This window comes from Delphinapterus leucas, chromosome 12, assembly GCF_059928025.1.
Source record: "Delphinapterus leucas isolate spDelLeu-1000000601 "Yukka" chromosome 12, BTC_Dleu_Yukka2, whole genome shotgun sequence".
Classification (NCBI taxonomy): Eukaryota; Metazoa; Chordata; class Mammalia; order Artiodactyla; family Monodontidae; genus Delphinapterus; species Delphinapterus leucas.
In genome coordinates, this window is record NC_143140.1 from 53,460,063 (window position 1) to 53,473,823 (window position 13,761).

Genomic DNA, 13,761 nt, shown 5'->3' on the forward strand with positions numbered 1-13,761 from the left:
ACTTTTTCAAAAATTGAATACCTTCCTTTTCCTAAAATTTCTGAGATTCTTAGTTTGTAGTTATAATGCTATCTCCTGGACAGCACCTCCACATTTAGTAGTTGCATTTTGAGAAATCCTTGCATTATAAAATAGGTTACAGTTAACTAAATTGGTTCATTTAATTTTTAACAGAATTAGATAAAATCAGTGAACTTGTATTGAGGGATGAACAAAATATATTGTCTATTATTTGAAATATGTTGCTTATATTTAAGGTTTCTTGAATTATACAATATTTAAACCTGACCTTATTATGAAAAAAGACTTTTTTTGGAAAATCTGTTGAACAGTTAAAAGAAGTTTAAGGTTTTCCAGGACATCTTCCACATGAAAATTACTTTTCTCCTTTTTTTTCAAATGAAAGAGCATTTTGTTTCAGGCTAGAAAGACATCTTCTTACTTGATACTTTTTTCAGACCATGTTGGCTATTGTCTAATTATTTAGTACAAAGTAAACAGAAATAGAGCAGAGTAGAGCTCATTCTCCCCAGGTTAAAGCTTATCACACTCCAATGTGTGCCCTCTTAAAGCATAAAGCATGTCTCACTTTCATCCGAATTTTCCTTTGATGTAATTAGTGGCCAAAGAGCTGGCAGGACAGTACACACAGTGAGCTGGGCAGGCGGTACACAAAAAGATTAGAGACCCAAGTTAAGCATGTTGGTCTTAGCAGGTCATTTAAAGTCCAACAAGTATTTGTTTATTTCAGTTGCTCCTTGTAAAGTGTTGCGAGATGGTCACAAAGATAACTTGACTTCTCTCTTTCTCTTTCCTTCTCTTTCTCTCCCTCATTTCATCTCACAATGCCCTCTCCCCATTCCCTATCCATAAACAAGGTTCTTTCCATTTGATCCGAATGCTTCTTGATGAATACATTCTGCTGGCCATGGAGACCCAGTTTAATAATGACAAAGAGCAGGAGTTACAGAATTTACTGGACAAGTATATGAAGAATTCAGGTGATTTAAAATGTATATCTTGTTTTGCATATGTCTTTGTTGAAACCTAAGTTCAAGAATTTGTAAGCACACATGTTAAATGGATTTATAACAGTCTCAGATTTTACCCCCAAAATGTCACTACTAACACAGGATACTAACACTAAGAGAGCCCTATTTTTTCTTTCCTCCATTGGTATATAGAGTAGTCAAGGTACTTTACTGGAAACTCTGAAGATACAAATCAATATTCTTAACTTCTGAGAACTCAGATAAAGTTGGAGAAGTGACAATAATACAAAAATAACTAGAATTTAAGACAGCACATGTGGTATACCACCTTATAAATGGCATAGAGATGAGTTCTATAGGAATTTAAAGAAGGAGGGACACAATATATTTGGGATGTGATGACTTGCATTTTGAAGGCTGTTCACTACAGAGTGGATTATTTAGTGCCCTGAAGAACACACCTACATGCACAAATATACAGTTAACAAAAACCAGCACCACTGCCAACACCAAAGATCTGCCAGTCTTATTTCCCATGGAAAACACTTCTCAGGAATTTCCAGATTTATGACACAACCCTAGAACATTTTCAGTTTTTTTTTTTTTAACTTGGGCTTATCCACTAGGAATGTGGCAATGATATTAGCTTTCCTATTTAAAAAAATCTTTCCAGATGCAAGTAAAGCTGCCTTCACTGCTTCTCCGAGTTCATGCTTTCTGGCCAACCGTAATAAAGGGAGCACTGTTCCCAGCGATACCGTGAAGAATGAAAGCCATGTGGAAACAACCTATCTTCCTCTATCATCCAGTCAACTTGGAGGCTTAACCTCTGCTCTGCACCCATTCCCTGCTGGGAACACAGACAACATGCCGCTCACTGGTAGGCTATGAAACAACCAAGAAAACCTCATAGGCTTCAATATGTCTCACAGGAAACTATTCCTTTGTTTTCTTAAAGCTGGTAAACTCCAGGCATTTCAAGAATAAAAAGGCTTATCTTCACTGACTTATAACAAAGCTTTATAATATTTTTGTGATTTTCAACATTTGTCATTCACATTTTTATCAATACCATTTTTAAGATAGGTATCACATTTTAACATACTCTCTTAGTCATCTCAGAGGTCCCAATAATTGGTTATTTTCATTTAGTGGAAGAAAAAAATAGATTAGGTGTTCACAAAATCATTAAAATGCTTTGAAAGTCAAAAAATATGAGCTTCTTATTTATTTTTGGATTTCGAGGAGACTTTATTTCTCCTCCATTAAAAAGTAGATTCAGCTATTTTAGGATAACCATTACAATAATTTTCCTCTTTGGTCTAGGGTCCCATTTCTGTCAATCTGAATGTTTATGGCTTAAACCAGCTACTAGATAATACTTTAAGTCTGCTTATTGCCTTATGTCTTCTTTGAAATCCTTCTATATACCTTACTTCATTGGACACACAGAATTTTAAACCTGGAATGGGTAGTTTAGGGGCGTAATTCCACTAATGGAAAATTGGAGACCCAGGGATTTGGTGGCTTTCATAACTCATTGCTCATCGGTGGGGTTTGTATGAAGTTTTGAATTGACTGCTTTGAAGCCATGGTCATTTTGACATTATTGCCCTTTTCTTTTACCCTAAACTTGAAACCATTTAGCCTTCAGCTTGTTTTTTAATTACAGAGAAATGTGAACAGCAGACCCCTTGCCCTTCCCAAGCTTGATCTCTAATCATCTTTATACCCACGGAAGGATGAAGCCATCCCAAGCTTTCCTCCATAGTCACTAACTCCAAAAGTTGCCGCTGTTGTGAAATACACTGTTGTGATGCTGTTTTTTAAACCTAGAGTTTTATACGTCCCTAGTCCCGTTATTTTTGGAGGTTAGAAATGAACTAAGTTGGAAAAAAGGTATAGTAATAAATGATGCATAATTTTGAAAGATGTGAAGCCATCTATTTTTAATTCGCCACTAGTGAATGCTCTGGTAACTTTTTTCCAGGTCCAATGGAGCTTTCCCAGAGCTCTGGTCATGTGATGACACCACCCATTTCTCCAGCCATGGCGAGCCGAGGAAGCGTCATTAATCAGGGGCCAATGGCAGGGAGACCCCCGAGTGTGGGCCCAGTACTGTCAGCCCCTTCACACTGCTCAGCGTACTCAGAGCCTGTTTATCCTACTCTCCCGCAAGCCAACCATGACTTTTATGGGACCAACTCTAACTATCAGACTGTGTTTAGGGCACAGCCTCACACCCCTTCAGGACTCTATCCTCATCGCCCCGAGCACAGTCGATGCATGGTCTGGAGTGAACAGCAGCTTTCTAGAGACTTCTTCAGTGGCAGCTGTGCTGGGTCCCCATATAATTCTCGGCCACCTTCCAGCTATGGACCATCCCCACATGGCCAAGATTCACACAGTATGCAGTTTTTAAATACAGGAAGCTTCAATTTCCTGAGCAACGCAGGAGCTACCAGCTGCCAAGGAGCAACGTTGCCTCCTAATTCACCTAATGGTATTGAAATTGTTTAAGAATTTTTCCTGGCTTTTGAGTTGGCAGTAAGGCAAAATCAGACATTGAGTTCTACCTCCGGTGAACAGCATGTCATCCCATGTAGAGCTTTCTCAAAATCATGGAATCTTAGATATTTGGAGCCAATTTCTGCCACATACAAACATATCCCTAATTCTTGGGACTTTATTAAAGTTGCCCTTCTAAATGTCCTGCATGATGCAAAAATATTATGTCAAACCATATGTTTGAGACCAACCTTAATAGCCTAAAAGAAGAATGTTCTGTCCTTTGAAAATTTAGTGAATAATGTTTCTTCTGGAGAGCTAGCAGCAGATCTTAAGGATTAGGACCCAAACAGTGTCTCCTGTTGAAGTACCTTGAGGTTACTGAGTTGGAAAAATCTGTGGACTTAGTCAGCCACCAAAGTAATCTCTGTGTAGAGGCTGCTCTGATGCTCCTCTCCTCAGTGTAGGCCAGTCCTTCTCCCAGAAACATGAATCTGTAAATAAAATTGGTATTTGACAAGTAATCTTTGTGAGAGGCTGACAGTGCCTTTTTTTTTTCTTCATAAGCACTGTAAGATCTTGTTAATTTAAATAAGGGAAATATGAGAGAGGTGTTGTCTTACATCTCAAACTTGATAATACGATAATGCCTATGTATTTTTTAAAACAAAAAACAACATAATGAACCATATCCATATATAAGCACAAATCCAACCATATTGTAAATGTAGATGTAAATGTAATGTGTGATATCTCTAGGTCTCTATCCTATTACCTTGTCCTTTTTCTTTTATCTTCCTGGAACATTACTTGTAATAAGTTAACTCTACATTCTCAACATTTTCTGTTGTAGGGTACTATGGAAGCAATGTAAACTACCCAGAGTCTCACAGACTTGGATCGATGGTGAATCAACATGTTTCTGTCATCAGCAGTGTTCGCTCCCTGCCTCCCTATGGTGACATCCATGATCCACTCAACATCTTAGATGATGGTAGTAGAAAGCAGACCAGCTCGTTTTATGCAGACACACCACCTGCAGTTGCATGTCGAACCCCTGTAGTAGGTAAATTATATTAACATTTCTTGAAAACGTTCTTTAAAAGTTGTTAACCTCAGCTATGCAGTGTTAACTGGGCACTCACGTTCCCACAGTTGGTTTATCACTTCGGATCTGAAGTTATGTTTCTGAATCTGTTAGTAAAAGCCTTGCCATTTCTCTATATACATGTCACCATGCAACCTACTGCTAGATCTGGTATTCTTTCCAAAACAAATCTCTGGAATCTATTATGTATGCAAAAAATTCATGTAACCTGTCAAATGCAGTCCAAAAATCTGTTAAGTTTTACAAGGGCAATAATGATATCTTTTTCTCACTTTCTCTTTTTCACTGTTGGAAGCAGGGCCAGTGCCAAGAGCTGTCTTTGGACCCCATAATCTCCATCAGTATCCTAAAACCACTCCAAGTTTTAAAAAATGGTGACTTGTAATGAAGGTTACTATAACTTTCTCAGTTGTACGTAAAATGTGATTAGATACCTCTGTAGAAAATGTTCCTTTCTTATTCTATAACATACATTTTAAGTAAAAATGAACAAAACTGTATGTTTGCCATGAAGTCCCCTAGCTTCTTATTCCAGCCAGGTTGCTGTCCCTAAGAAAATACGGCAACTTGTACTAGATGCATCACCGACACCCAGCAAAGAGTCTGCCACATAGTAGGAACTCATTACATCACTGAGGTGAAAAAAGGGGCAGAAACAAATGCATAGATTTAGTTTCTAAACCTGCTACTAAGGTATCACAGGGCGAGTATTATATCCACGTAAGTATCAAGGTGGAGTGTTAATGTTTAAATGAGATGATTGAAATCTTCCAATGGAACTGATTTCAGATTAGCATAAGTAGAGGGCATTGACACCCAAACAGAGCATAAGGGAAAATGAAATAAATTGCATCTCTCCTCACTCAGTGTGTTTTTCCAATAATTCAATAGGAAGCACTTCTTCCCTTCCTATGACCATCACAGACGCTCGCTGAGCAGAGTCTGCTATCATCTTATGCTATCTGCAGATGGTCATGGCTTCTGGGTTACTCTAATGAAGCAGAAAATTCCACTTCAGGAAGTTTCCTCACTGTGAGACTGAAATGTACAGAGTTGCTATTGTTACTATTAGTTCTGTTTACTTGTAGTGATAGTGGATGCTTTGATGAAACATAGTTTGGGTGTAGGACAGATTCTAAGCTTTAGTTGTCAGAGCTGGCTTACAAGTAAATTGCAAAGAGGGCTTCAGCGTGAAAAGAGGGAATAGAGTAAGTGAATGAGTGGCACAAGGGGGGTTAGGACCTATAATTATATTTCCTTAATTATAAAGCCTGGTTTTTAGTGACAGAGATGACGGTACTTAGAAAAAGAAGAAAAACAGCACTGAGAAGGCAGGAACCAAAAATGCAGGAAAGGTAGTGCTAGCGAGCCAGTTAGTAAAAAGTTTTGAGAACCTACTATTATGTGCCGAACCTCATTTTAGGTGTGAGGTTATCGTGGTAATCAGGTCAGAGTTCCTGCCTGTAAGAAGTTTACATTCCAGTAGGAAGAGATAAGGCAATGAAAATATAAGCAAATGCATTAAAAAGATAATTTCAGTTACTCTCAGGTCAATTAAATAGGGTAAAATGACAAATAGTAATGGAGGAGCTGCTTTAGGTAAGGTAGCTCGGAAAGGATTCCTGAGGCAGAAATATTTGAGTTGCAAGTTGAGTGATAAGGAGGCAATGATGTGAAGATTTGATGATGGAGTTCCAGGCAGAAGAAATGGCAAGTTGCGTAGTTTTTGAAATGGGAACATTTTGGGAAAATTCAATGGGCAGAAAGAAGGCTCGTGTGTTTTGAGTACAGTGTATGAAGAAAGGGGAGTAAAATAAATCAGAAGGCAGAGACCAATTCATCTAGGGTGTTATGAACCACGGCAAGGAGCTTGGATTTTGTTCTAAAAGTAATGGGAAGTCGTTGTAGCATTTGAGAAGAGGGACGATTTAATACACACATCAGCAAGATTATCCTGGCTGCTCTCTGCAGGGTGAGGGTCATGAGACTAGTTAGGAGGCTGCTGTGTTGGTCCAGGTAAGAGAAGATGGTGGTTTGAACTACAGTTGTGGAGGTGCAGCTGGAAAAAGGACGTAGACTGGGGATATAGTTTGGTGATACAGTTGTCTGAATTTATGTTTGAAATTGAATTTTCTTTGTGAAATGTGTTGAAGGAAAATTTGTGGGAGAATAGCGGGGGGAAATGGAAGAAAAGATGAGCATTTGCTCTGAGAAACCATACACACTCAAATTTAGTACAGATATATGTGCTCAATGCACAAGTTGTAAAGTGAGTGGCACAGAAAAAAGAAAATGTCAGTCAATTTTCAATTGCTGATGATATTTTCCCTTACAGCATCCAGCTTGCAAACCCCAATTCCTTCCTCCTCATCCCAGTGTATGTATGGAACTTCCAATCAATATCCAGCTCAAGAAACCCTGGACTCCCATGGAGCAAATGGTAGAGAAATGGCATCCTCTCTACCACCAATCAACACTGTGTTCATGGGAACAGCAGCTGGAGGCACTTAAACCAGCACTGTCGGGTAGGGGTTGAAACTTGAAAAGTCTGTAGCGCTCACATGCTATCTACTCAGACAGCTGTCAGAGAAAGAAAATGGAATATCCAGTGGCACGGTATTGTTTTTCAGGTCACCGGTGTAAAACTATGGACAACACCATAGTGAATGGTAATATTCGCAGAGTTTGCCTCGCACACAAGTTGTTTAGAATGTGGTCCCGTTATTAATCATAGTTTCAAACATTATCAAATGGAACCAGTGGAGCTTTGAAGATGCAGACATTTCAACTCTGAAGATTTAATATTTCACTTCTTAATTTATTGAAAATCTGTGTGCTGTTTCACTTTTGGTTTTTAAAAAAGAGAAACATTTATTTAATGCTTTTAAAATACTTTTAATTTATTAGGATCTCAGAATCATTGTTTACTATCCCTTATTTGACAAAAAGTCAAATGTGTATGGCTACCTCCTATGGAAATGTTTACAAGATCAACACTTAATTCAATTCAGCCTCGACCAAAGTTGCTTGACTTTCAGTTTCTGTGCATTAGTGTGATGATTTCTGTTACATAGCAGTGTTCCAATTCTATGTAACTGAACGGAGATTAAAAATGCTTTCCTTCTTTATTTAAAAAAGATACGAAGAAATAAAGTATGGAAATATTTTTAAAGGCTTGGTTGTTCTCAGGGCTGGTTCTGTTTCTAAAGAATCCTGGGGGGCTTCCCTGGTGGCACAGTGGTTGACAGTCTGCCTGCCGATGCAGGGGACACGGGTTCGTGCTCCAGTCCGGGAGGATCCCACGTGCCGCGGAGCGGCTGGGCCCGTGAGCCATGGCCGCTGAGCCTGCGCGTCCGGAGCCTGTGCTCCGCAACGGGAGAGGCTACAGCGGTGAGAGGCCCGCGTACTGCCAAAAAAAAAAAAAAGAATCCTGGGGATTTGCAGGCAAAGCTCCTTTGTATATCAAATTAAAGAGTAAAGTTGGTTGGTCAAAACAATAATTCTAGAACATTTGCATAACAGATCCATGCATATAAATATAAAGAAATTGTGACTTGTAGACTGCTTGAACTTCTGCAGATGTGGAAGCAGTCTTTAATCGAGAACTTTGCTTAGAAACTGAGAGTGAATGAGTGTTCAAGGGTCATCTGGATGCAAAAACAAACTCAGAAGTGAAAGATTCATTACATATAAACTAATACAATTTGATACACCATTTATCTAGCTCTGTTTCTTTTTCATATGTCTTAACTGAAAGGTCTGTTGTTAAGACTCATGGCCTATAATGGGAAACTTCCATTAACTTTACAGGCTTCTCCTTTAGTCTTATGACAGGTCTTCTATTACTTGTATTAAGGATTGGGTTATACTGTAAGCCCCGGGTACATTATAAAAGGATCTGTAAGCCCCAAACACCCATTTTACATCATGATGTAATTTGGTAGAGACAAACTGTGGAATTGTTATTCAGCAAGCAATAAACAATTATCTGTGGACTTGGAGTGTTGCTGCCATTTGCTCAGTAGTATGTAGTTTATGAGCTAATGAATTAGCAGAAATATTTTGCAACAATAACAAATCATAAGTAATAGAAAACTAAGTGTTCTATTCTTTGCTATGGTAATATCATAAGAGCGCAAAGGAAATGAAATTAATAAGGGCTTGGACTGAAGAAGAAAACAAAACAGCTTTAAGAAGTGATTGGGGGGCTTCCCTGGTGGCACAGTGGTTGAGAGTCCGCCTGCCGATTCAGGGGACACGGGTTCATGCCCTGGTCCGGGAAGATCCCACATGCTGCAGAGCGGCTGGGCCCGTGAGCCATGGCCGCTGAGCCTGCGAGTCCGGAGCCAGTGCTCCGCAACGGGAGAGGCCACAACAGTGAGAGGCCCGCGTAACGCAAAAAAAAAAAAAAAAAAAAGTGATTGGACATAAATCTTAAAAATTGAGAAACAAATCTCCATTTTATGGTAATTAAGTATATATTCAGCATCTGTTTCATGTCTGACACAATGGAAAATACAAAGATGAAGAAGATGAAAGAAACACAAAGATGAAAAAGTGCCAATACCTTTAATAAGTTTTGATGTAATGATGAAGGGGTGATAGGATATAGAACCTCAACTGAAGATTTTTGAGTAAAAAACAAGGTGAGGAAAAGATGTTTAGGGAATATCTAGCAGCAGCTGGAGGGAGGAGGTGGACTTGTTAGGAAAGGAATTAGCCTAAGAATGGGCCACTCTGAAGGCTGTTTCTTTCATCCAGATGCTCAGCAGATAAGTGCAGAGACTTATGGGGAAGAAGAGTGAATGAGGAGGGGAGAGAGAAAGAAGCACAAGCATCATTTTAAAGAAACATGAGGATCATTTCAAAGACTACATTGAAGGACTGGCGACTGACTAGATAGAAGGGGAAAAAAAGGAATATGTCACTAGCGGCTCTAAAGTTTTCCTTAACACTATTTGCAAAGTATTTCAGTGGAAATAGTTGACCCTATATTGGTACTCCCTCCTGCCCTTTTAAGGTGAGGGAAAATGATTGGAGCAGGGAGAAGCTCAGAAGACAAGTGAGCAGTGTCTGGGTTTCATGTGCATTGTAACAAGGTGCTAAATTTTGACGACAAAAAGACTAACTTGCTCTTTTCCCCAGGTAGTGAACTTGAGTTTATTGCTATTAGAGGTAGCACAGTATTTCTCAGTGCAGGCACCATTGGCTTTCAGGCAGGACAGTTCTTTGCTTTGCAGGACTATTCTGCATATTGAACAAGATTTAGTATTCCTGGCCTCAACAGTAGATACCAATGTACTCCTGACACAGCATCCAAATGCCCCTGGAGAGGCAGTGCTATTCCAGCACGAATTGACGGTGACAGCATCTTTAATTTTACCAAAAGGAGCTTGAGACATTTAATACCTTTCTGCCCATCAGCTACACTCATTGTTTAAGAATTGTTTCCTTCATGGATCTAAAACTTGGCTGCTTAAGGCATTTTCTGTTATTCTTTAGGTTAACTTTGATATAGTTAAGAGGATCTTGCCTAGGTTTTTATGTTTTTAAAAGTAAATAAATCATTCTTCAAGTAACTGTTAGAAGTTGTGGAGTATCAATTATAAAGAAGTGACCTGTTCAAGCTAATGCTTATGTGAATTGCAAAATTAGGGTTAAAATTTTTTAAATGCTAGGTTTATTATAACTCAATTCTTGGGGTACTATCTTTCAAATCTTATGGTATGGTGGTTACTAAATATAAAAGACATGAAAAATGAATGTTTCAATTAATTTGGTGGATTCTTAATACAATTCAGAGACCAAGAGCCTATTTTGTAACAACTCGAAGAAAAACTAAAACCCAGCTATGTCATTAACCTAGAATCACAGATCAGAATGGATCTAATTTATTTTCTTCTCTCCAGGTAGAATTGCACTAAGAAAAATTAGAGCTATCCTCAGTTATATGTTCCCAAGTACACTTTCAGGTCAGAAAGGGTTTTTTGTTTGTTTTTTTTTTAAATAAATATCCAATTTTATTTACAAAGCATTAAAGCTTGAGCAAGAAGTACCCAAGTCTCATCTCATACAAAGCTACAGAACATTAAAAAGCAAACCACTGGAGAGTGGGGAGATGACAAAAGGGAAAAAGAGAATATGCATATATTGTACAAATTGAGAAAATCAAACTGAAATAGACAGGTTTTAGGAGCTGAAAAGCATTCCCAAAGCATAAATAATTATTAGGAGCTGCTGCCAGAGACTCTCTGACGTGGCTGAAGTTGACTTTCTCAGCAGCCGGTTTAGGAGGTGGACAGAGCTTGAACATCCCAATGCTCAGGCAGAGGACACGCAGCTACTCTGCATGTGGAAATAAGGCAGAAACCTCTTGTATCACACAGTTTGCATACTACTGCAGTGTACAGTACAGAGAGAAACGAAACGGAAATAATGTCTGCAAAACAAAAACATGTCTAGTGACCCACCTACCAATCTCAACCACTGGTCTGATATGAAATAGGAAATGAGATTCACAAAATGAGCATCTGAGGAAAAAGCAGTGGCATCTAAAAATATAGACATTTTGCCACTGAGTCAGGGAGAGAGCTCCTGCTTCAACTACTGAATGTTTTGGTTCTAAAGATGGAATGGAAGAGGCTCTTGCTGATGTGTTTTACTTTGATTTCTATGCTAAAATCCAAAAGGTAATCAACTTGTTTGGCTGCCTATCGGAGCAACCACCAACTGACAGAGATTTCCCAATAAGCACAGTGTTTAACTCTCCTTTGAAAATACTGTGAAAATGATGATCCAGATTAAGCACTTCCAGTCAGCTCAAAGCTCTGCTCAAGAGAGGCTGGAGAGGCCCCTCCACACCTGGTCTCTTCACTCTGGATTTTCAGAGAATTTCAAACACCTAGTGTACACATCCATCCAATCTGCTACTTTTACACAAAGAACAGCAAAAGCAAAAATTAAAACTTTTTTTAAAAAAGCTAAGCAACTTTTCACAGAAAGGAAGTGACTGGAAACATGTATGAAGGAAAAGGGGTGTGGATTCAAGGAGGGGAAACGCGATGACTGACGGGAAGGACAGGTGTCCACGAGCAATGATAAAAAAAAAAATGTTCCTTGATTTTTTTATTTGAACTGTGTTGTTGCTGCTTTGATTTTGGATGGTTTTATTTTAGTCCTTGCATAGATTCCCCCACCCCCAGTAAAAAAGAAGCCTGCCGAGAGACACCTCGGTTTGTTTCCGTCTCTAGAAGCCAGTACAGGTGAAGCAATACAAACTACTGATGATTCTTTGCTGGAGACAAATGAACTAGCTATCTTCAGAAACCATGATTAATGAGAATGAACCAATACTGGAGGGAAACATGAAATGCAAAGAATACAAAGAAAAATCCTGACCCTCTTATAGCTCAGCTTCTTGAGAAAAATGTTATAGTATGTTTAAAAAGAGGGGGCTTTTCTTATCTTTCTTCCAAGAAAGGGATTTTTAAAAAAAATAATAATTTAAGCTAAATTTCAATTACAGTTGTGAGGTAAAATCTTTGTTTCTGCTTTGAGAGTGAAGAGCCCATGGGACTCTCAAGGTTGCCCAGGTCAAAAGCTTACTTTGGAAATGGGGAGGGGGCTATTTTTCATTGGCATGGTGCCTAAAGAGGGCAGGTGCACTGGCATTCAGTGGCAGGGCCAGGGATGTGAATATCCTGCAGTGTGTGGGAGAGATCTGAAGAACTGTCCCACTTCAAAAGCCAGTAACACTCTATGGAGAAATAGAGGTAGACCACTAGGCTGTGAGGGGATTGCCTCAAAACTTTGCCCAATAATGGCAATCTGTATTAAATGTTAGTTAACTAATCAGATCATCTCTTCAGGAACTGTGCCTGAGAAACTCACACACACAACCTAGAGAAACAAACAGGCAGAGGAGTAGGGCCAGAAGCAGAGAGAAAGAAAAGAAGGAGAGCTAGAAAGAAGCCGAGTTGGGAGAGGGATCCAGCAGGCAGCAATGGGTGGGCCCCTCTAACGGGGTGCTGAGACAGCCCCAGAGCTGTGCCTGTGCCATCCTGACCAGTGAGGAACAATGCCAAATGCTCCTCTTTCCATTCAGATTTGCCCTGGGAGCCCTTAAAGGACATGGGCTCCGTTTAGCCATCCAGAGTATAGCTGCTCTGACTATACCCCCAAGTCCACAACAGTATGTGTTTCCTCTTCTTCAGAAAAACATGATAAGCAATAAATTAGAGGCTCACTGCTTATGTTTTTGGATCACTGATTTATGCTTATACAAATGCAGTCCACAAAAATAGGACAAAGAATACTGCCAATCCTTGAAACTCAGCTCAGATGGTGCATTATCTCTCCTCTCACCTCTCACCCCCAAGGAAAAAGAGAAGGAAGGAAGGAAGGAGGGAAGGTGAAAAGAAAAGAAGGAAGGAGGGAGGGAGGGAGGAAAGGAAGGAAGGAAAGATGGAAGGGAGGGAGGGAGGAAGGAAGGAAGGAAGGAAGGGAGGGAGGGAAGGAAGAATTCTTTGGCGGTGCAGTGGTTAAGACTTCGCCTTCCAATGGGGTGTGGGTTCAGTCCCTGGTGGGAGAGTTAAGATCCCACATGCCTCTCAGCCAAAAAAACAAAACAGAAAACAGAAGGAATATTGTAACAAATTCAATAAAGACTTTAAAAATGGTCCACATCAAAAAATCTTAAAGAAAAAGAAAGAAAGAGACTTTGAGATAAATGAATTCTGAAACCCAAATCCAAAGTTTCATCTTTCACAAAAGCAGGAGGCAAATGAGAGTATGTTCAGACTTCCTGGAAAGGGATATTACAGGTACTCAGGCTTCTTTATAAACCTGAGTAAAAGGGAGTGAAATTAATTGTCATACAAGTCTCACCATAACAGCTATGAGCTCTTATAAGGCCTGGAGTAATAAACTGTTCATACGGTATTTTGAAGGCAGATTTACAATCCTAGGTGAGTTATAGAAATTTAAACAGAAACCTTCCAGAAAAGTAAACAATGATGATTATGGCATACGGGACATTTTGTGCTTTGGGAATGATAAGAAATGATGAATTTATATAAAAGGCCATTATACTATCTCACTCAATTATTGAATTCTAAATTAAATCCTTGAGTTTGTAAATGGCAGAGAACACAA

At 39.2% G+C, this 13,761-nt stretch overlaps 1 protein-coding gene across 1 annotated transcript in view; it reads left to right on the top strand.

Annotated features, from left to right (window-relative positions):
- Positions 1–8,337, top strand: part of RFX6 (regulatory factor X6) — a 56,048-nt gene extending 47,711 nt beyond the window's left edge. Inside the window, exons 15-19 of the mRNA XM_022555069.3 lie at positions 879–1,001; positions 1,666–1,872; positions 2,983–3,495; positions 4,354–4,566; positions 6,944–8,337. Coding sequence (XP_022410777.1) covers positions 879–1,001; positions 1,666–1,872; positions 2,983–3,495; positions 4,354–4,566; positions 6,944–7,119 — 1,232 coding nt within the window. The 3' untranslated portion in view covers positions 7,120–8,337. The remainder of the gene's footprint in view (positions 1–878; positions 1,002–1,665; positions 1,873–2,982; positions 3,496–4,353; positions 4,567–6,943) is intronic.
- The last annotated feature ends 5,424 nt before the right edge of the window (positions 8,338–13,761 follow it).